Source organism: Podarcis tiliguerta (assembly GCF_965153285.1).
Source record: "Podarcis tiliguerta genome assembly, chromosome: 1".
NCBI lineage: Eukaryota > Metazoa > Chordata > Lepidosauria > Squamata > Lacertidae > Podarcis > Podarcis tiliguerta.
This window is the reverse complement of record NC_139534.1, coordinates 54,468,523-54,489,957: the sequence shown is the minus strand read 5'-3', so window position 1 is coordinate 54,489,957 and position 21,435 is coordinate 54,468,523. Positions and strand designations below refer to the sequence as shown.

Here is a 21,435-nt window from a genome sequence, read left to right as displayed (position 1 = left end):
TATTATAAGTGATCTGTTCTTTCCAATAATGTTATGAGGGCACTTAGGTGTTCTGTTTGTACTGCTTTTGCATTTTACTGCTTTTGCATATACGACTTTGGGTATTTTTTAAAAAAATAAGCAAGTGGTTATACAGAATGAAGTTCTATAAACAGACGTCTATGGGCAGCAAATTGTTCTGAGCAGTCAATAAACACACAGAGAGACAACTTATTTCTAAGCATGTTGACTATTATGCAGTGGTATTTTTGGCTTAATTTCAGTTAGGGTTCATGAGGTTGAAGCCCTGTAAAATATTTTAATGCCAAGGCTCAACCCTGGGAAATACATGGCAATAAGGAAGATACAGTAGCTCTGAGCACATGCAAAGTGTCCTTTATCATCAAAGAGAGAAGGCAAATTCAGGTCAGCAAGTGAGGTTTCTAATCACACTTGAGCCATAGCATTTACAAAGTACCATTTAATGTACTTTTATACACTCTAGCAATAGTTTACACCACAATCAGAGTTCTGTAGATCTCCTTTGTGAAATGCCCAATTAAGCTGTGGCCCAAGTTACTAAACTAATAGTGGCTCCACCAGTGCACTTGCACAGCATTAACCCCCTCACTGCCTCAGACTCCCAGTAAGAAGCTCTGCTGACAGGAGGCCAGGAGCATGGGTGCTGCCTCCTCCTCACCAGCCACTACTGGTGAGGCAGCCTCAGGAGCCGTCATGTGATAGCCTGGCTGAGAACCAGGTAGCCCTTCAAATAGAGGAGGACATCTTTCAAAAAGAAGACTGTTCTCTGCAAAGTTCTCTGCAAAGAGCCCTCCCAAACTGCTCCTTCAAGCAACTGCAACCATGCCCAAAATGTTCTCACAAGGGTAATATTTATTTATTTGTTGTTGTTTGTTTATTTAATTTTGCCATATATCGCACACCTCCCTATAAAAAATACAAGGCAGCTTTTGAGAATATTTATTCTCCTTCTTCTAGTTTCGAGGGAGAGGCAGAGGAAACTACCTTTTTTTTCCATCTTGATATTTTATTAAGGATTTTCTTGTTTTACAGAAGTAAGTGTAATGCCTCGTATTTTTCCCCCCCATTTAACATTATTACAAATCCATTTCATTTGTTGAGGCATTAGGGGGAGAAGAAAAAAGAAAAGAAAAAAGGAAGGGGAGTGGAGAGAGGGAAGATGGATGGGGGTGGGGTCGGGTGGCGGTGTTTCTATTATGTTTAATGTATGTAGAGTTTGGTGTCAGCGTTGCTTGTGTTGTTCACTTGTGTTCCTTTGATAGTGAGAGAGGTTGGGGTTGGCCTAGGGTGTGATTGTTTGCTTGCGATTGGCTGTGGTGATCTTTGTTTTCGTGTGTGAGTGAGGTGGGTGGGTGTTTTGGATCAGGTTAGCCATATTGATTTGTATGCTGTTGGTGGATTATTGTCCTTGTCCTGTTGGGCTGTGTATGTGATAAAGGGGAGCCATACCGGGGTGAAGGCGTCAAACCATTTCATTGTCCCCACAGCTCATTCTTCTTCTTGATTCACCTACCTTAGATCCAGATGCAATGAAACAAAAACGGGAGGAAATGGCCAAGGGGAATTTCACGGCAGTGACGGAGTTCATTCTCCTTGGTTTCACAGATCGTCAGGAGATCAAGACCATTCTCTTTGTGCTCTTCCTGGCCATCTTTCTGGCCACTTTGGTGGGGAACTTTGGCATCATCACATTAATCTGGATCAGTCCCTCTCTGCACAGTCCTATGTACTTTTTCCTAAACAATCTGGCCTTCCTGGACCTCAGTTATTCCTCCACCATTACCCCCAAGATGCTGGCCAACTTCATAACAGAGAGGAAGAGCATTTCATTCACAGGATGCATTGTGCAAATGTTTCTGTTTGCTGCCTTTGCAGATGCAGAATGCCTCCTGCTGGCTGCCATGGCATACGACCGCTACATGGCCATTTGTAACCCACTACTCTATCCACTTTTCATGTCACGCAAAGTGTGCATATGTCTGGTAGTTGGCTCCTATCTCACAGGCAGCATGACCTCACTGGTGCACACTTGTCTTACCTTCCATCTCTCCTTCTGCGGTTCCAACGTCATCAACCATTTCTTCTGTGACATCCCTCCTCTGTTGGCCCTCTCCTGCTCCAGCACCCACTTCAATGAAATCCTACTCTTTGCCCTGTGTGGATTCATCCAAATGAGCACATTTGTGCTCATCATCATCTCTTATGCCTGCATCCTGTGCACCATCTTGAGGATCCCCTCAACCGATGGCCGCCACAAAGCCTTTTCCACATGCACCTCCCATTTGACAGCTGTTGCCCTTTTCTATGGCACCCTCTTATTCATGTATCTACGTCCTAGTTCCAGCTATGCCATGGACACAGACAAAATAATCTCAGTGTTTTACACAGTGGTGTTTCCCATGGTGAACCCCTTGATCTACTGCCTGAGGAACAAAGAGGTGAAGGACGCCTTGAAGAGAACATTGGAGAGAAATGTGTGCTGCTGTTAGTGATGAAATGCAGAGAAAAGGGGACACAAGCTCTTCTTAGTCTATTTGTTGTCTACTTTGTGTATAGATAGACTTGTAAAGGAGTGGTCCAGGAGAATATAGTCACGTAATCTGGGTAACCTGGTTCGCGTCTCCGCTCCTCCACATGCAGCTGCTGGGTGACCTTGGGCCGGTCACACTTCTCTGAAGTCTCTCAGCCCCACTCACCTCACAGAGTGTTTGTTGTGGGGGAGGAAGGGAAAGGAGAATGTTAGCCGCTTTGAGACTCCTTAAAGGGAGTGAAAGGCGGGATATCAAATCCAAAATCTTCTTCTTCTTCTAAAAAATATTGTGCTAGACTGACCAATTGTCTGACTCAGGATATATAGCATCTTTCCATGATTCCTAGTCTGAATGGGTGAATGTCATTTTCTCAGTGATATATTTGCTCATCTGACACTGCAGGGGGAGGGGTTCTGAACAGGGAGAAGGAAGCACCCCCAACCTTGAAACCACATTACATAAATGTGGAAACATTTTAAAACATATTCATCCTGTACCATATTCCTGCATATTTAATAGGGAAAGAATTACTTGACTCTTTCCCCCACATCCTCCATTATTCTTTTCATCCTCCTTCTTTCTTGTCTTTTTGGCATGAAATTTGATTCGTGTTTGTTAAATGGCTGGTGTAATGTGACAAAGAAGTGGAATCTGAGGATCCCCTAGTACAGAACAGTACTGATTCAAGAGAAAAGGAGTGTTTCTTCATTGCTTCTTGGTGCCATCTTTCCCTCTCTCTTCCCAATGAGTAAGTTGAAGCATGAGATAGAAATTGGCAGAAAACTGGGTGACAAAAATGAACCAATTCAACCAGTAAGCCTGAACATCAACAGCAAAAAAACAGCATTGCTTCACTGAGAGAACAATTCTATACATGTTTCCTCATGGGTCAGCCCCCCAGTTTCCAACTGAGCTTACACCCATGTGATGATGGGCAAATTTGCTGGTTTCAGTTTCTCATTTTTCCAATCTAGAGTTCATTTCTCCACACTTACAAATTGATGCAGAATGTTGTTGTTTTTTAATGTGAATTAGTTTTTAAAGTCCTCATGAAAATTCACCAGCATTTTAGTGTGAATTTATTCGAATACACACATAGTTGCAAAGCAATTTCCCTTAATATAATGCATGTTTGTATGCTTTTCACCAATATATGCAGTGTCATACCTCGCCACACACACACACACACACAGAGAGAGAGAGAGAGAGAGAGAGAGAGAGATTACTTGCCTGGGGAACTGCATTGCAAAATTTTCAGAAGTGTAAATTCTGAAGGATGTCTGTGTTTTAGTCCTTGTGTTGTTTCAGAAAGTGCAGGTTAGTTAGATTCCCCTTTAATTTAATTTCTCCCGCTTCCCTACTCCTTGTGCACAGGAATACAACATGAAAGGGCCAATTCATGCTTTTGGTTGCAGAACAGATCTGCTGGTGTTTACTATGGCAAATCATACAATGTCAAGTACAGATGTCCATTTCCATAAATACATGCTAGAATGAAAGAATAACTATGGCTTCTAGGCAGGAGTGCCAGCTTGGCCTCGCGACCATGGGTCCCCGGGGCTGTGGGTGCCATGCAGTATACATGCCCCTGGCACTGAAATTTGTGGGTGCCCGACCCCTTCATGGGGAATCTTGTGGGTGCTCAGGCACCCAGGGCTCCAGAGAGTTGGCACCTATGCTTCCAGGTACATGTTCACTGCATGTCTGGAGATGCACACGGTATCCTTTGGGGGGGGGGGGAATTACACACACACAGCAGGTGAAGATTAGTGAAGACCAGGCTCAGTCACTGAAACACAAATGAAATTGGGCTTCTTGTCCTTTTCTGTGACCACTCACAACCACCCTTCAAATAATTTATTATCTAAGGCTGGGTTAATAAATTATGTGAAGGGTGCTTGTGAGTGCTCACAGAAAAGGACAGGCTGGGTTAGGGGCATGGGTGGCGCTGTGGGTTAAACCACAGAGTCTAGGACTTGCCGATCAGAAGGTTGGCGGTTCGAATCCCCGCAACAGGGTGAGCTCCCGTTGCTTGGTCCCAGCTCCTGCCAACCTAGCATTTCGAAAGCATGTCAAAGTGCAAGTAAATAAGTAGGTACTGCTTCGGCAGGAAGGTAAACGGCGTTTCCGTGCGCTGCTCTGGTTTGCCAGAAGCGGCTTAGTCATGCTCGCCACATGATCCGGAAGCTGTACACCGGGTCCCTCGGCCAATAAAGCGAGATGAGTGCCGCAACCCTAGAGTCGGTCACGACTGGACCTTTACCTTTACCTTAAGGCTGGGTTATAATGGGGGTGTATGTGGTTTCCTCCCCTGGGAAAAATCCCACTCACCGTTTGTGATCAGGGCCCCTTCTCTCCTGAGGCCATTACAGAGAGAAGTCCCAGCAATTTAGGCAGGCCTCACTCACTGAGGAGGCAGTCCTTAGCTCACTGGCCCTATTCCAATGGCAACACTATAACTGGTGGGAACTGCTACTGAAAATGGCTGCAGCTTTACTGTGGCGCTTTTCATCAAAGGGCCCATCTCCCACCAGTAACAGCGCCAATGCCACTCTGATCTGGCGATGTGACGATGTCACCAAAAGCAAAGCAAACTAATTCAGACCTTTACTTGCTCTTCATTAGCTGTGCTTGCCCTCAAATAACCAAATCTGATTGGCTGGGCAGCAACATCACCATTACTAGGATCGCAAAGGGAAATTTTAAAGGGGAACAAAAATAATGCCCAAGTAACACCTGTTGGGGGTGCCAAATATGACTAGGGTGGTTGTGTGTCCTACTTTTACAGGGGACAGTCCACTGTTTAAAGCTGTTGAGTCCAGCTTAAAGAACCACAAGGAGGGAGAGGATGAGGAAGCCTTGAAATTCCTCATCAACAACACCTGAACCACAACAGATTGAGCAGGCACACAGGTCACATTCCTGATGCTAATTTTATGCAAATATGTGCCCTCTTTTGTCCACCTCTTTGATGATACATAAGGGCCTACCCTAAATATATTCATATGGGGATCTCTCAACCCCTGAAACACCCCCTTTTACACTGAATTGTCCACTGGGAAACATTAGGCCCATTCCTAACTGTGTGTGACATATAATCATGATGCACTCATGGCAATTCAGAAAATGATTAGAAATGTGTCTCCAGGTCTAGAAGGTGATCACTGACAGTACAAACCACAGGTCCATCTATTCCAGCACTGTGTTTTCAGTAAGATGCTTCTGAGCATGAAGAGAGCAATTTCTGAATAAAGCTTCAGTGAAAATACTATTTTATACTGTCCCAATAAATTGTTTATAGGAACTCTTATCCAGAGCACTTACAGTGTTTTCATAACTGAGAGAAACTTTATGACCGTGATCCACAAATCATATGACTCACAGTGTATCTATTTGAAAATGTCTTCATCACCTCTTTGTTGGGCAAACCCTTTTGAATTTTTTTGAGTTATTTTTAAGGGAAATAGCCAAAAACAATATTGCTGACATGGGTTGCCATACGTCTGGATTTTCCCAAATATTTTTGCGATTCCTACCCAGACACTGCTTCCAAATGCAATATTCCAGATATGCCCGGGAAATTCCAGATGTGTGGCAACCTTAAATATAATACAACCACAAGTACTGTAAAGGGTGTAGCATTCTGTTGTTGTGGATCCATAGATTCAAATCTGTATGGCAAGTGGTGGTGCTTATGCTTATGGAAATCTTGCTATCGACCTCTGAGTACCATCACTTTCCTTTGCAATATTTTGCTGAGGGTATCCTTCACCTCTTCATTTCTCAAGCTGTAGATCAATGGGTTCAACATGGGGAAAATCACAGTATAAAACACTGAGATTATTTTGTCTGTGTCCAGAGTATAGCTGGAGCTTGGGCGCAAGTATGTGAAGAGAAGAGTACCATAGTACAAAGTGACAGCTGTCAAGTGGGACGTGCAGGTGGAAAAGGCTTTGTGGCGGCCTTCTGCTGAGTGGATCCTTAGGATGGTGCAAAGGATGCAGGCGTAAGAAATAAGGATGAACACGAAAGTGCTCGTTTGGATGAATCCACAAAGGGCAAAGAGCAGGATTTCATTGAAGTGGGTGTTGGAGCAGGAGAGGGCCAACAGAGGAGGGATGTCACAGAAGAAATGATTGATGACATTGGAATTGCAGAAGGAGAGGCGGAATGTAAAGTAAGTGTGCATAAATGAGCTCATGCCGCCTGTGAGATAGGAGCCAGCTACTAGCCAGACACAAACCTTGCGTGACATGAGAACCGGATAAAGCAGCGGGTTACAAATGGCCATGTAGCGGTCGTACGCCATGGCAGCCAGCAGGAGGCATTCCGCATCTGCAAAGGAAGCAAACAGATACATTTGCGCAATGCATCCTGCAAGCGAAATGGTTTTCCTTCCTGTTAAGAAACTGGCCAGCATCTTGGGAGTAATGGCAGAGGAGTAACTGAGGTCTAGGAAGGCCAGATTGTTGAGAAAAAAGTACATCGGACTGTGCAGAGAGGGACTGATCCAGATTAACGTCATGATGCCGATGTTCCCCACCAGGGTGGCCACATAGATGGCCAGGAAGAGCACAAAGAGGACTACCTGTGTCTCTTGATGATCTGTGAAACCAAGGAGAATGAACTCAGTCACTGTTGTCTGATTCCCCTTGACCATTGCTTCTGTTTTCATATTCATATATGCAGAAGCAGCACTTGCCAATCTGAGTAGGGAGACGGCAGAGAAGTTGCTCAAAGAGCAGGTTTCCCCTCAGATTTTGTCTGTTACCTGTATCTGAAAGAGAAGGTGAATGTGCTTAACAACCCATCCATTCTGAAACGCTGCTTTGTATAATCACCATTTATACAACTGAAAACCTTCACAAGTGTTGTCATACAGGTAATAAAAATGAGTGGCTCTATTTGGCATAATATGAATATATTCAAGTTGTGCATATAGTGTTTGGAGATGTGAATAAATTGAGAATCAGTAGCTTTACAGTACAAATCCTGAAAAACCTGCTTGCTGAAGGCAAAAGGGCGATGTGCCACATGTAACAGCAATGTCTGCCATTAATGTCCTATGATACACACACACACACACACACAACCTTTCTGCATTACTTGCACTCAAGATGGTGAACAGGAATATAACTATAAAACACAACAATGCAATGCTTCATAATGCAATATATTAGTTTTAAAACTTGTATTAAAACAGAATAAAACTTTCAGAATAAAGAACACCAGTCAGTCGAATAGACTTGGGGAAGTTGTGGTCCTCCAGGTGCTGCTGTACTACAACTCCCATCATGCCTGACAACTGACTGACTGGGGTTGATGAGCGTTAGGAGGCCAGCAACCTATGGGGCCGACCAGTTATCCACCTCTGCATTAAACTATAAACCAGCAGGAAGATATTTACACAGTCACAGCTTTAAAACAATAAAACAGTAGCTTATACAAATGTTTAATTAGTGAAAAACTAATGGGGACAGAGGTGTGTGTGTACAGTGGTACCTCGGGTTAAGAACTTAATTCGTTCTGGAGGTCCGTTCTTAACCTGAAACTGTTCTTAACCTGAGGCACCACTTTAGCTAATCGGGCCTCCTGCTGCTGCTGTGCCGCCACTACACAATTTCTGTTCTCATCCTGAAGCAAAGTTCTTAACCCGAGGTACTATTTCTGGGTTAGCAGAGTCTGTAACCTGAAGCGTCTGTAACCCGAGGTACCATTGTATATATGTGTGCATTTAAAGTATTTTTAATACTATGGTACTTCCCTGCTTCCTTCTTTGCTCTATCTTTCTCTCAGTATATAAGAACAATTATGCACATATAATACTTTATTTTTTATATAAAACTCAGAACAAGAGAGCTTGTTTACAGCACAACCTTAACCATGTATATTTAAAAGGAAGTCCTACTTAATTCAGTGGGGCTCACTCCAAAGTAAGCAGGGTTAGGATTGCAGGCTGAGCTGTTTTCTGGTTTCTTAAATAATCCCTCTCTGCCCCCCAAAGCTGCTAGCAAATCATGATGATAAAACAAATCATAATGGTAGTGAGTACAGTACTTACTTCCATGAGATGATGGCTATCACTAGAAAAATGTAAGGAGGGGTGACAAATTTGGGGGGGTATCTGCAAGAAAGAGAAAGTTTTAGCGTTTTGTACATGTAACAGTCCAAGAATGTATACACAAGTTCACCTTTTTTAAAAAAATCCAGGTTAACCAATCGAGAGAGCCGTTTCTGTTTGATTCCCTGTTCACCTGCTCCACCGTAGCTACAGAGACTACTTCATAAGGGACGACCCCCATATCCAGCCACTGTGTAAAAACTTGAAGGTAAATCAGCTTCATTGTGAGGAGTTTCTGTGAGGAGTTCGTTGTGAAGAGTTTCACTAACTTAGCTGAGGGGTACATAGGGAAAATTTGGGTTGTATTTTGGTACTGTGCTGATTTTAGGTACGCTGCCTTGTGTACTTCAGTGGAAAGGGGGTATAAAATCTTATTTGTTTGTTTGTTTGAAAACATTTCTGAGCTGCCTATTATTTCAAAATACAATAAAACAGTGAATACATAAAAACAAAGCTACAGCATAGAACCAGTAAAAGAATATTATAAAAATGGGAATTCAGTCATAACGGGCTCCAGGCATATGGGTGGGTGTATATATTTAAAAGCTTGAGCAAAATGATTTAGCACTTCAGCATCTGAAGAAACTTGGGGATAATGCTTCAAGTATTATCAGAGACAATAATATGACTAAGGTGCTCCCTCTGGCCCTTTCCATGCTAGTTTCTGCCCTGTGGCGGGCTTTTGCTTCCATTGCCATCTGCACTGTGGGGAGCATGAATTCAGTAACAGGAGGCACATATCCTTCAGTGTCTACTAAGAATGCAGATTAGCATTTTTACTTCACATAGCAGCTTACAGAGAGAAAGTGCAGGGTCTAGGGATAACTAACCCATGCAATGCTCTCATAGTAATTCACACCAAACCTGTCGGATCGGGTTGGAACTATGGCCTGGAGAACTTGCATCATAGCAACATAGAACTGTCGAGTTGGAAGGGACCACGAGGGTCATCTAGTCCAACCCCTTGCAATGTAGGAATCTTTTGCCCAATGTGGCTCTCAAGCCTGCAGCCCTGAGATTAAGAGACTCATGCTCCATCTTTTGGCACTGGAAAACACACTGCCTCTGAAAAGTGGGAACAGTAATCTATTCCATAAAGTGTCTGTGCTCATTCTAAGATTATGAAACACTGTGCAAATTAAAAGTGCTACCGTATATGGTAAATGATGAGGCACTCACTACTTCAACATTAGGGCATATAATACTATCACAATATATAAATGTATAGCAATGACAGAGCGGGGGGGGGGGGAGGCATGATAATCATGATTAAAGGGTGCCTACATGCTTTTTTAAAACCTTGTCTGCCTTTTATTTAATTTTAAATATAGGTAAGCATAATTTTAATAAAGGATTATCAATGAATTTAATATAATTTTAGCTCTTTAACCAATTAGTCAGTTTCATTAAAATAATGATGTAATGTTAACCATACCTCATTATTCTTTATTCTTATTCTTACACTTATTTATTAATTGATGTATTTATATACCACCATCTCATAAAATATCAGGGCAGTACAGTGCAATATAAAAACATAAAAACCATTAAAGGTAATACAGAGCAATTATTACAATTATTATGATTGGTTACTCAATAAAATTCTAAACAACTGCAAAGGCCATAGAAAGGTCTTTAAGAGACATCTGAAAAGCCAAAAGGGAGGATGCCTGCCCAATCTCTGTTGGGGAGTGTTTTACAGCAGACATGTCCAACAGGTAGATCATGATCCACTGGTAGATCGTGGGGTGTTCCTGGTAGATGCTGGTAGATCTTGGGCCCCTCAGTGAGCTCCTCCCCCTGACCACCCAAAGGGGGGAAAACAATTTTGGCTTCCTAAAACAATTTTGCCTTTCCCAAAAAAGCTCAACAACAATGGGTAGATCACTGCCAGTTTTTGTATACTGTGAGCAGATTGCAGTCTATTGTGAGTTGGATGTCCCTGTTTTACAGCATAGGACCAATGACAGTAAATGCATGGCTTCTGAGTGAGGTCAGTCAAGCCTCTGTAACATTTTGTTTATGCATTGCTTCCCATAAAACATCCCATAGTGATTTTACAAGAAACATAGGTTCCTTTTCATATATTCTTTTAAAGTGCAATGTAACTTGAATTTAATGTAAGAATAAAAAGTTTTCCTTAACTTTTATTGATTCCCTTTTATAGAAACTCGTAGCAACTAATTTAGCCCCCCTAATAACCTCTTGGCTCCTCTGCCACATTTGGCTCTTGCTAATTCGAGTTACCAACCTTCACTCAATCAACTAACAAACTTTAGTTTATATATCTACCAATCAAGCCTTCAGTCTTATTGAAATTATATTTTGCGTTAGTACAAGAGCTTCAAAAGATACTTTAAGAAAGCAACAGTACTGTTTTGAAATATTCCAAAGGAGAATATCTTTCTCATCACTTTCTCACACTTTGGCACACGTGCTTCACTCAAAGCTTCTAATTTCTCTGAACATCTCATCACCAGCCCTTTTTCCCCTTTACATTGGAGAAATGGTCATACCTGTTAGATAAGAAGGATGACAGCCATTCTCTGTTCCAGAGGATATGTAAGACAGAGTTGATGGTTTCCTTCCATCCAACATAATGCTGCTTTGATAGAGAGATAAACTCATATCTCTGTCTTTCAAGACAAGACCTGCTGGGAAAATTAAAATGCCCTTTGCATCTCCTGGGGGGTAGATTAATGACATGCAGAAAAGTGGCCTTGAAAAGTTAAGTAAAGTTCATAGTATTTTGACTAACATTTGATAGGAAAACTTAGCAAACTGCAAAAAACAAAAACACAGTACTTTCTTTAAAAGCACAGAGGTTTGTTGCCTGACATGAAGATGAGTAAAGAACCCATTTTGATGGAACAACCTGAGCACCTCATTTTGTTAAAAGGGAAATAATACCTGCCATTTTGGTTGTCAAGTTGGTTGGCGAGAGGGAGAGAGACACCATATAAGGTCCCTTTGAATAGGTCGTTCAGTGTTGCATGCTGGGGTCCAGATCTTATATTCATCACAATGGTCTCTTGAAACTTATTGCCTTACCTGTGTATTCAGAATTCCTGCTCACGTAGAACAGGGATGGGAAATCCTTTTTCAATCTGAAGGCCACATTCCCTCACTGACAAGCTTCTGGGAGCCAAATGCCTGTGGTGGGTAGAAACAGAGGCAAAAGTGCGCAGAGCAGTGAATGTGATTCTTCACTCTGTGTAGTAAACTTCTACACACCTAGCCATACACCTCTCCATCTTTCTTTCAGGCAAGCAATCGGCATAATGAGAGTTTGAGGAGTCATTCTAGCCAGCCAAAAGCCCCAACAGTCCTACCAATGACATCCCATTTACTTTGCATTTTATTCAGTTATTTGTGACTATTTTCTTACATTTGTATTTGGCATAAATGCGGTTTGCAGAGGTCACCTGTCCAGGTACTGACCAGATCCAGACGTGCTCAGCTTTACCAAATGGCTCCATGTGCTTTCCCGATCATACCCTGGGACCATTGTAAATTGGCTCTGCACTTGACTTATTACTATTATTAATTAAATTTTTATAGCACCCTTCATCCAAAGATCACAGGGTGGTTTACATGATCAAAGTATAAAGACTTGTGGGCTGGAGGTTCCCCACCCCTTTCAGAAAACCCAAATGTTGTCTCCAACATTAGTTGTATTCAGAGTGGAATTATTGAATCAAGCCACCCCAACCTCTGTTGAGCAGTAGCAAGAGATTCCAGGGTTCTTGACACTTCACCAGGGTTTGTGTTTCTTTGGAGGAAATGAGGCACAACAGAGGCTAGGGTCTTTATGAAGTACGGTTTTTACACACATATTTACACCTGAGTTTTATGGAGAGCTCACAGCATTTGCATCTCTAGAGGGGCTTGTCCTTTCCAACAGAGCAGCATTGGATTCAGAGGCATCCTAAGCACCAAAGCTGTGTCTGTCTGTAACAGCCTGCTCCAGCCAGCCAGCATGGCGACTGCCCTTCAGTCCTAACATGAAGTTCTGCCATGTCTTCCTCCTCCTGTTTCCTAGTGGTACCTGCAGAAAACAAACCTTCCGCTTCCAGCATCCCCAGCCTCTGTTGCCCCAACCATGGCAACCTCTGTTTCTCAAGTCCACTGCAAAAGGCTTGCTTCTTCTTTTTTGCTATTGCTTACATCAGGCCAATGGTTACCCTACCAACCTTAAAAGCTACTGGGCAGAGAGTCTGATGTTTTGCCAATGCCTTGCCATTATCAAACAAAGCAGGCCTTTATCAGCCTTTTGTTTCCTCAATGACCCACACACAGTGAGCCTCATGAGGAAGCTAGCTAGTATTATTTCCAACCCTTGCTAAATTCATGAATTTATGAGTTTGCTCATGAATTTCTAACCCTTCACTGAATGTAGAGGTTATTGGGGGGAGGATCTCACCTCCCAAAACTCATAATAGCAACTAAAAACCATTTATTTCAATGAGTCTATTTTGAGTATGAAGCATTTGGATATGTCTCCAATTACTAAAAAGAAGTTATTTCAAGGGGGGGTGGAATCCTGGGGGCCTCAAAGTGAAACTAAAAATGCCAGCACACAAAGACACTAAAAAAGTCAATCAGAGAAGGTGGCTAAAATGCTAGTTTAACATTTTAATAAAATCAGAAGCCTAAGGGCATTTCCCCTCCCACCGCTTGCATGTGGCCCCCCAGAAAATTGCCCTAAGGTGAGTGTGGCCTTCAAGCTGAAAAATTTGCCCCACCCCATTAATTTGACTTAGTTCATTGATGGGTGACATTGGGAGCTAAATGGACAACCTACTGCAGCAGGAAATCTTGTATTCCAAGCATCAAGCATGTTTGTTGTATGGTGTGTTCCATCACCAGGAAGAATTCTTGAAGCAAGTTTGAGATTTTCAGTTTGTAAACTGTAACTAATTAAGAAGCAATAAATGAGAAATGTTTACACAACATTGCAAGACGTTTACATTCTAGAGGAGTGAACATGCTCATCAGCTGCAGAGGGTGGATAGGGAGATGTCTTGTGGCACCACTAAGGTGTCACATAATTCTCTGCTGTTCCCCAAGAATGCTCATCTTTATGTGATTAATGCTGCTCCCAAGTGGTGAAAGGCATTATAATGAACCCAGAACAGCTCTGCAGTGCATTCTCTCCCACAGCAATAGCATGCTACACACAAAAACCTAGATCTTCCACCCAATTCTGTGATTCCATGAATCAAGAAAAAAATCCCATCCCGTAAGCATGGTTATGCATCCAAATGGATTTCAGGTTGCCAGAAAAGAAATCAGGATATAATCATATGTGATATCTATATCTGTCTGTCAGTCATTTATCTATCATCTATCTATCATCTATCTATCTATCTATCTATCTATCTATCATCTATCTATCTATCTATCTATCATCTATCTATCTATCTATCTATCTATCTAATCTATCTATCATCTATCTATCATCTATCTATCTATATCTATCTATCATCTATCTATCTATCATCACCTATCATTTCTTTCTGAAGTCATATATTAAAATAGTTCAAGAATTCCTCAGAGTGGGGAGATAGCAATGCAAAGAATAATAAGTCATGGTCTCCAATCCATGGGTCTATGTATATGAGAAAGACTGTTCATTTGCACTCATTGTACTGACAGGACTCTTGCGGCCAAGAGCAAAAATCTTTCTTGGTCCTGGTAAACTGTCACACAGGGTAAGAGTAGAGGGCAGATGGCACACAGAAGCAGTCTAGCAACTTGCTTTGCTGCTTTCAGCAACAGACAGCATTGACCATTAAAAGGTGATTGGTTGCATTGGATTCTGCTACATATGTGCATGGATATCAGAACACAGACATATAACAATACATCTATTTTCAGAAGAACATAAAAGAGCCATGTTGGATGAGGCCAATGACCCATCTAGTCCAGCACTTTGTGCTTACAGTGGTGAACCAAGGGGAAGACTACAAGAATTGCTCTCTGTGTTATCCTGGTTTAAATTTTACCCTTTTTATTCTGGTGCAGTAACTCTTGGAACTGAATGAATGGTGAACATGAATTACACTACATCTATCCCTGAATTTGTTTTCTCGGGACTGACAGCTTCCAGGGAGGTGCAGATCACCTTATTTGAGCTGTTCCTAATGATTTACCTGGTCACCCAGGTGGGGAATCTCAGGATGGTAGCCTTGATCCATGCTGATGTCCACCTCCAGACTCCCATGTACTCCTTCCTCCAGAGCTTGTCCATAGTTGACAGCTTTTATTCAACAGTTATCACTCCAAAGCTGTTGGCGGACCTCTTAGTAAGAAAAGCCACCATTACCTATGTAGGTTGCGTTCTTCAATACTACGCTTTCATCTTTTTGGCAACCTCAGAGTGCCTCCTGCTTGCTGTGATGGCATATGACCGTTACGTCACCGTCTGCAACCCATTGCTCTATGCAGTTATCATTCCCCCAAAAAGGTGTGTACAGTTGTTGACAGTAACATTCATATGGGTTTCATGACCTCTTCAGCACACAACAGTTACTTGCTCAGATTGTCTTTATGTGACTCCAACGTCATCAACCATTTCTTCTTTGATATCACTGCTTTGCTGGAACTTTCTTCCACAAACACTTACATCAATGAACTATGTGTTTTCGTATTGGGCACCTTTGCTGAAATGAGCAGCATTGTCACAATCATTATTTCCTATGTTTTCATTGCCATTACTGTGCTAAGGATAAGGTCTGCTGAGGGAAAGAAAAAAGCCTTCTCCACTTGCACATCCCACCTCACGATAGTCACAGTCTTCCATGGCACAGTTCTCTTCATGTATTTCCGACCTAGATCTAGTTACTCCCTGGGTACAGACAAAGTGGCTTCAGTCTTCTATACTGTGGTCATTCCCATGCTCAATTCCCTTATCTATAGCCTGAGAAACAAGGAGGTTAAGGATGCCCTGAGGAGAGTGGCACAGAGAAGACTATTATTACATTAATGAAGAAAGAAACACAAGCAAATCTATTTTCTGTTATAGAAGAATGGAACTGATCAGCACCACATCTAACCTTCTCTGATGCATGATGCCCATTTTGTAAACCCATTTACAGTGGAGCTGACAGCAGACAACTTTGCACAATGTTTACCTATGAGCTTAAAGGATAAATCCAATTCAGTCCACACTGTGCATCTACATGCCACTGATGTACAGAAAGATGTCACAGGATCTCACCCATAGGGTCTCCTCCTCTTCATTCTGCACAAGTTCAGCATGTCACACAGACAGAGTGTACCTCCTTATGTACAAATCCATGCCCTGCAAATGGTTCGTAATTGGGTGGGAAGTGTACATGTCATCAACAATCCTTTTCAGTGGAGATTTTAATTCTAGTCTCTGCCTTTATTGGATTTGAACTTGTTTTAATGTATGATATTGTTTCATATATAGTTTTACTTTTGTTGTTTTTATTGTTACGTCACTTTGAGATGTTTCATAACAAATGGTTCCAAAATTAAGTTAAATAAAACAGATAAAAAGTGTGTAGATGAATAGGCTTGTGTGCAATGCATATAGAAATTGGCAGGGCAGCAGGCACAGCCCTGCTCCCCTACATACATATGGACTGTCCATCAATACCACATGTAAAGAAAGAGAAGGGTTTTTTTCTTTTTTCAGTTGTGGCCCCAGTGAAAAATCTCCCACTGATTTTAATGCCTTTTTGGCAAAAAGTTAGGACCATCTTCTTTTCCCCAGGCATTTGGTTAATTGTGACAGGCTTGTTGTGGCCCACATATGACTAAGGTACTGTTGCTGGTGTTGCTGTAATTACTGAGGTTATTTTTTTGTTAGTGAATTGATGGTTGATGGTTTTAACTCTGCATTTTTATTCTATAAGTTACCTTTCCTGCATTAGGTGACTAATATAATGATAGTAATTAATAATATGCTAATGATGATTATTAAAACATAGTTTAGTGGCATTTCAGTGTTTGATCTTTTTGCTTAAATTTCACTTTTGTGTGATAAGACTGGTAGAAGAATGAAATGATTTTAGAAAGAGTGAAAATAAGTTCACAATAATACCAAATGTATTTATTTAGCACCAATGAAACTGGGTTTATCCTCCCTCAGATATTTTTCTGAGCTATTTCTTCATATCACATTTGCAAAATGTTCATTATCTACACTTGCACCCAAATATCTTCTTTGATGTGAAACTTCCAGACATGCTTGCTTTAGGATGATAGGAATAAAACTACTGTTTCCTTGAATTTTAGACAGGAATATTTGCACACATATTGAAGGGTGATTAGAAGCCAGACATCTCAGAGCATATTGGACTGAGCAGAGTGCAAGCCAGTAGGAGTTGTATTTTCCAATATGAACATGAATGTGACTTCAACTTGAGCGTAAAACATTATGACCTCTTCACTCATTAGGAATTTAGGGCAAGACTGCAGTCCTCTTCTGTGTTAAAGTTGTAAGTTTCATATACATAAAATGTTGTGTATGAACACATTGTGTTTGGAATGCTATAAAGAGACATTTACCTTAAACGAGAGGTTCCACTCTGGGTGAAAGCGGAAGGTTGGTGTTTTTCGATTTCAAGGAGCTAAACTACCTGATGACTCATCTCCTAGAAATCAGAACTGCAACTCTTACAGCAGGAAATGAAACTTCGGAAGTCAAAGATGGGACTTGAGAGAGGAAAGTTTACTGAACAACATAAAGAACTGAACCACATTGCTTGTTTGCAGTTGTGCTACTTTACTATTCAGTTCATGTAATTTTTATACCTGACTAGCATTTAAAACTGTTCCACAGTAAAACATTAAACCACATTCTTGGGGTTGAACTCTCATTTACTTCTACACAAGGTGCAGATCAGGAATTCCACTGAACAAATATAACATTCTGTGCACACTTACCAGAAAATACTAGGACTGGGTAGTATGGCTGCAATCATATACACACTTATTTGATAATAAGGACTATTGAATCTAATGGTACTTATTTCCAATTAAACATGCATAGAATCATGGTGCATAAAACCAGGGGCAGGGACAAGAATATGCCCATTTTTGGTCCAATAAAATAAACAATCCCATCAGTTATATGGCATTATTTCACTGGGAATTGATATTGGGATGTGTTTCCACTGAAAAGGGTGGTTTAGGGAGCAATCCTAAGCATGGAAAGCTAGCATAAGTTGTACTGATGTACGTTTTTCATGGATATATTCTAGCTCTGTTTCCAGGGGTGAATATTATTAAGCCACTGCTCAGTGGCAGAGCATCTGTTTTGCTTCCAGAAGGTCCCAGGTTTAATCCTCAGCATCTTGAGGGAGGGTTTCAGAGACTCCTGCTTGAAACCCTATGGAGCTACTGCCAGTAGGTGTAGACAATACTGAGTTAGAAGAGCCAGTGGTTTGAGTACATCACCATCTTATATTCCTGTGCTTCCTACTTTAAGGCTGTACTTCCACCTCCATTATGGAGACAGGAATTACAGGAAATTCTGCTATATTAATTTTGTTTCAATGGGGCTAAATGGCATCCCTGCAGGTTTGTGAACCTTCTTGATTGATAAGAAGGGAATTGGGCTTATTTCCACCCCCTCTGTTTAGATTAAGGATTCAGCTCAATGCCTTTATCCACCAGCAAGTTTACCTCACATTTGTTGTGAGGTAAGCAAAACCTCCAAACCAGCCCAGTTTGTCTGTAGGCAAATTCTGTAGGCTTTTTCCTCCTTGTCCCCAAATATGGTGACCGAGTAACTCCACAGCAAGGCCATACACATGTATTTCCTGCTTACCTTTGGGCAGGGGCAAAACATGCAAGTTGGGTGGGTGGGACATCTGCTGCAAACAGTGCTGCTGAGCATAAACACATGGTTAGAACTGCAAAGCAGAAGCATGAAAAGTACAAAAATTACTTTGGAGTAAAAGAAGCATTTGACAAACAGGGACAATATTCACAAATACCTTTGAGATCAATTACCTTTCTTGGAGAACACACCACTGGGAGAAACTTTAATTGTGTTGTTTTGGTATTAGAGATATTTTTGAAAACGTCATGTAATTTGCCTCAAATCTCTCTATGATACACATAAGTAGTTCAGAAAAGCACAACTTCATTTCAGGAATGATTTCTTAAGCAACTGGACATCTTCCATTTCTTCTACAGGTAATTCTCATAGCGTTAGTGACTTTTCTCTTTTTGTAGCTTGCTAAATATTTATTCGTGGTTGCCTCTTCACTTTGTTTATCAAATGTCTGAAAAGCATAAAGAAAATCATTACAATATCTCAGGTCTGTTTTGGGCCTATCAAACTCACTAGGAAAATGTGGTGATGCATCAGAGGATCAATAAACCTGGTTTTGTTGGCTGCCTTTGAGTTCTAAAATGGGAGATGCAACAACAACATAGGAGAAGCTCTGTTTTCATGGTCCATGTGTCTTAAGTTGTGCAATCTGGTCCACGTCCCAGAGAATGAATCCGCCCCCCACCCCCAGTCATATAACAGCAATTGCTCTGGTCATTTGAGGGCTGCCTTGAGCCTCATGGATAGCAGTTCTGTTTACCCATCTCATATGGCAGCTCACAACGTTCCTAACTTTGGGTGATGCTGGCAGGTTCCCTGAAATAGACTCATATACCAGAAATAGTCTGATTTGTGCCCTCCAGAATAAGGTCTGTTATATTTCATCCAAGATTCATATTTTCCAAATAAAGATGAATAAATTTGTTTTGTGGTGTCATTAGTAGTTTGTGATGTCATCAGTAGTTTTGTGATGTCATTAGTAGTTTTATTGAATATAAAAGCCAAACAATTAATAAACCTATAGCCATGAATTAACTTTCCATTTCTCTTGTGGTTAGGAGGGTGGTTCCAGCCAGATGTGGGGAAAGAATGTGTGGTTCTTTTATTCTACTGTTCCAATTTTGAAAACTTAAGAGAATGTTCCTAACAGTCACTGGAGTGATCTAGGAAAAGGGCAACATTGTTCAGACTCGAAGTAAATTTGACATATCTACTTATGTAAATGTGAGGAGACATAGAAGTGAGGTTCAGTCAGGGAGAGTGATCCAGGTCCATTATGGAGACACTTGTCTAAGAGAAAGAATAATGCTCTACTAATGCTCTAACTACTGAGGCTAGAGAAAAGGAGACAAAAAGAGGTTAAAAGGCTATGCTGTCCCATATCTAATAAATAAATCTTGCTTTGTTTTTCCTAACAGGAAAGTGTGAATGAATCCAATGGCTAAAGAAAATTACACCATGGCAACCAGCTTCAATCTCTTTGGACTAACAGAAAATCTGGAGCTGTGTCCTCCACTCTTCGTGGTCTTTTTAATAATCTATATTGCCACACTGGTGGGGAATCTTGGGATGATTATATTGATTGGCATAGATCCTCAACTGCACACCCCAATGTATTTTTTTCTCAGCAGCCTGTCCTTCCTAGATGCCTGCTATTCCACCACCATCACACCTAATATGCTGGTGAATTTTTTAGTAGAAAACAAAAGCATCACTTATGCTGCCTGCATTTCACAATATTGTTTCTTTGCAATCTTTGCCACTACTGAGTTTTTTCTTCTGGCAGCCATGGCATATGACCGGTATGTGGCTATCTGCAACCCTCTGCTCTATGCTTCTGTGATGACCAAGAAACTTTGTGCAGGTCTGATAGCAGGATCCTACCTCTTGGGTATTGTGAACTCTCTGATTCACACAGCTGGCTTGTTGAGACTGTCCTTCTGTGGTTCCAATATCATCAATCACTTTTTTTGTGATCTCACGCCCCTTCTGAAACTGGCCTGTAATGATATCTACATCAATGAGATGCTGGTATTCATTTTTGGTAGCCTGTTTGAAATGAGCACCTTGCTGGTCATTATAATCTCTTATGTATTCATTATTATAGCTGTAGTCAGGATTCGCTCTGCTGAGGGGAGGCTTAAAGCTTTCTCCACATGTGCCTCCCATCTCACAGCAGTGGCCATATACCACGGGACCATTCTTTTCATGTACTTCAAACCCAGTTCCAGCTACTTTCTTGACACAGACAAAGTAGCCTCTGTGTTTTACACAGTGATAATACCTGTGTTGAATCCTTTGATCTACAGTCTGAGGAACAAGGATGTAAAATGTGCTCTAAGAAAGGTGATTCGGAGAAAAGTGGTATTTCAATAAATATCTCTTTTAAGAGTTATCAAGTATAGGTGGACTGGGCCACCTATATGCCAATAAAATCTTAAGGCATGGCCTTATATCAACTGAACATACTGGAACATTTCCAAATGTATTTTGGTATCTATACCAGTAGAATATCCTAGCAACTGCATCTTTTTCCAGAATATCCTAGCAACTGCATCTTTTTCCAGCCCACCACATATACCTTAAACCTTCCTGTCTATGGACATCAAGGGACATGGAACTTCAGGTCCAGCATTACCCTACAAAGAACGAATTAAATGCCAATTGTCTTGTCAGGAGATGAGGGAATTGAGAAGGTGTGTATTTCAGAATTCCCTGGATATGTTAAATGCATACACTGTGCTTTCCTTCTCTGTTCAGTCTGTCATAGGCCTCTCAGTTTCATCAGGATCTAGCATGGTTTGGCAGTCCCAAATGGAAGAGGAGCAGAGAGAAGAAGTGGTGGAGGCTGAACCTTGAAGGCTGCCACCCGGGGATGGAAGATAGAGGTTCTCCTCTTGCAACTCTAGATATCAGGGGGAGAGAGAAGCAAATCTGCTGGCTCTCTC

The 21,435-nt window shown here is 41.4% G+C and overlaps 3 protein-coding genes and 1 long non-coding RNA gene across 5 annotated transcripts; 2 read left to right on the top strand and 2 right to left on the bottom strand.

The window, feature by feature from the left end:
* Positions 1-1,571: 1,571 nt before the first annotated feature.
* LOC310679026 (olfactory receptor-like protein COR4) lies at positions 1,572-20,930 on the top strand (the record flags this gene model as incomplete). Of its 2 annotated transcripts, XM_083443738.1 has the most annotated exons (2): positions 1,572-1,637; positions 19,991-20,930. In XM_083443738.1, the coding sequence occupies 2 exons, from the start codon at positions 1,572-1,574 to the stop codon at positions 20,861-20,863; spliced, it is 939 nt and encodes a 312-aa protein (XP_083299864.1). In that variant the 3' UTR covers positions 20,864-20,930. The 2 variants fall into 2 exon arrangements, with proteins under 2 accessions (XP_083299864.1, XP_083299863.1); XM_083443737.1 differs by lacking the exon at positions 1,572-1,637 and having other exon boundaries at positions 19,911-20,930.
* Positions 5,974-8,672, bottom strand: LOC310678970 (olfactory receptor 5AS1-like). Its single transcript, XM_083443565.1, has 2 exons — positions 8,614-8,672; positions 5,974-7,329 (listed from the first exon to the last, which is right to left on the bottom strand). The coding sequence occupies exon 2, from the start codon at positions 7,231-7,233 to the stop codon at positions 6,265-6,267; it is 969 nt and encodes a 322-aa protein (XP_083299691.1). The 5' UTR covers positions 7,234-7,329; positions 8,614-8,672; the 3' UTR covers positions 5,974-6,264.
* LOC310679379 lies at positions 11,193-19,383 on the bottom strand. Its single transcript, XR_014512208.1, has 5 exons — positions 19,248-19,383; positions 18,664-18,938; positions 18,479-18,563; positions 11,725-11,826; positions 11,193-11,327 (listed from the first exon to the last, which is right to left on the bottom strand). It is a non-coding gene; the product is annotated as an uncharacterized lncRNA (long non-coding RNA).
* On the top strand, positions 14,690-15,661 carry LOC310678315 (olfactory receptor-like protein COR5; the record flags this gene model as incomplete). Its single annotated transcript, XM_083442132.1, is given in 2 exon segments — positions 14,690-15,168; positions 15,171-15,661. Coding segments are annotated over 2 exon segments (939 nt in total). The 5' UTR covers positions 14,690-14,720.
* Positions 20,931-21,435: the final 505 nt, after the last annotated feature.